General features: G+C 60.6%; 1 protein-coding gene across 1 annotated transcript in view; it reads left to right on the forward strand.

Annotated features, from left to right (window-relative positions):
• DNMT1 (DNA methyltransferase 1) overlaps positions 1-1,243 on the forward strand; it is a gene marked incomplete at its 5' end in the record, with an annotated part of 16,018 nt that overhangs the window by 13,958 nt on the left and 817 nt on the right. The window contains one exon of the mRNA XM_042020221.1: positions 127-243. Within this exon, the coding sequence (XP_041876155.1) occupies positions 127-243 (117 nt within the window). The remainder of the gene's footprint in view (positions 1-126; positions 244-1,243) is intronic.

The following is a 1,243-nucleotide window of genomic DNA, read 5'->3' on the forward strand; positions in this document are numbered from 1 at the left end:
AATGCCCACCGTGTCCCAATGGTTGGCTTTGGTGCTCTCCAATGCCCACCATGTCCCAATGGTTGGCTTTGGTGGTGCCCGATGCCCACCATGTCCCAACCGTGGTGGGTTCCGTGGCCGTTGCAGGGCCGGGTGCTGCACCCGGAGCAGCACAGGGTGGTCAGCGTGCGGGAATGCGCCCGCTCCCAAGGCTTCCCCGACACCTACCGGCTCTTCGGGAACATCCTGGACAAGCACAGACAGGTCGGTGGCCCGGCACGGTGCCGTGGAGCTGGTGTCCCATTGTCCCTGTGCCCATCGTCCCTCTGTCCTGCTGTCTGTTGTCCCATTGTCCCGTGTCCCGCTGTCTGTTGTCCCCGTTGTCCCATGGCCGTTGTCCCTTTGTCCTGTTGTCCCCGTTGTCCCATTTCCCATTGGCCTTGTCCCCACTGGCCGCTGTCCCATGGCCAGTGCCCCATTTCCCATTGGCCTTGTCCCCACTGTCCTGCTTTCCCAGTGTCCTGTTGTCCCATGTCCCTTGTCCTGTGCCCATTGTCCCTTTGTCCCAGTGCCCATTGTCCTGGTGCCCGTTGTCCCTTTGTCCCGGTGCCCATTGTCCCTTTGTCCCGGTGCCCATTGTCCCGGTGCCCATTGTCCTGGTGCCCGTTGTGCCTTTGTCCCCGTTGTCCCATTGTCCCATGCCCATTGTCCCGGTGCCCGTTGTCCCTTTGTCCCCGTGCCCGTTGTCCCTTTGTCCCAGTGCCCATTGTCCCTTTGTCCCGGTGCCCATTGTCCTGGTGCCCGTTGTGCCTTTGTCCCCCTTATCCCGTTGTCCCATTGTCCCATGTTGTCCCATTGTCCCATGCCCATTATCTCGTTGTCCCATTGTCCCACGCCCATTGTCCTGGTGCCCGTTGTCCCTTTGTCCCTGTGCCCGTTGTCCCTTTGTCCCGGTGCCCATTATCCCTTTGTCCCGGTGCCCATTGTCCCACGCCCATTGTCCTGGTGCCTGTTGTCCCTTTGTCCCTGTGCCCATTGTCCCATGCCCATTGTCCTGGTGCCCGTTGGCCCCTTGTCCCTGTGCCCATTGTCCCATGTCCATTGTCCTGGTGCCCATTGTCCCTTTGTCCCGGTGCCCATTGTCCCATGCCCATTATCTCGTTGTCCCATTGTCCCACGTTGTCCCATTGTCCCATGCCCATTGTCCCAGTGCCCATTGTCCCTTTGTCCCAGTGCCCATTGTCCCATGCCCATTATCTCGTCC

The sequence above is a fragment of the Corvus kubaryi genome, unplaced genomic scaffold, assembly GCF_017639235.1.
Source record: "Corvus kubaryi isolate FWS band 111438036 unplaced genomic scaffold, C.kubaryi_AGA036_p1.0 36909, whole genome shotgun sequence".
Classification (NCBI taxonomy): Eukaryota; Metazoa; Chordata; class Aves; order Passeriformes; family Corvidae; genus Corvus; species Corvus kubaryi.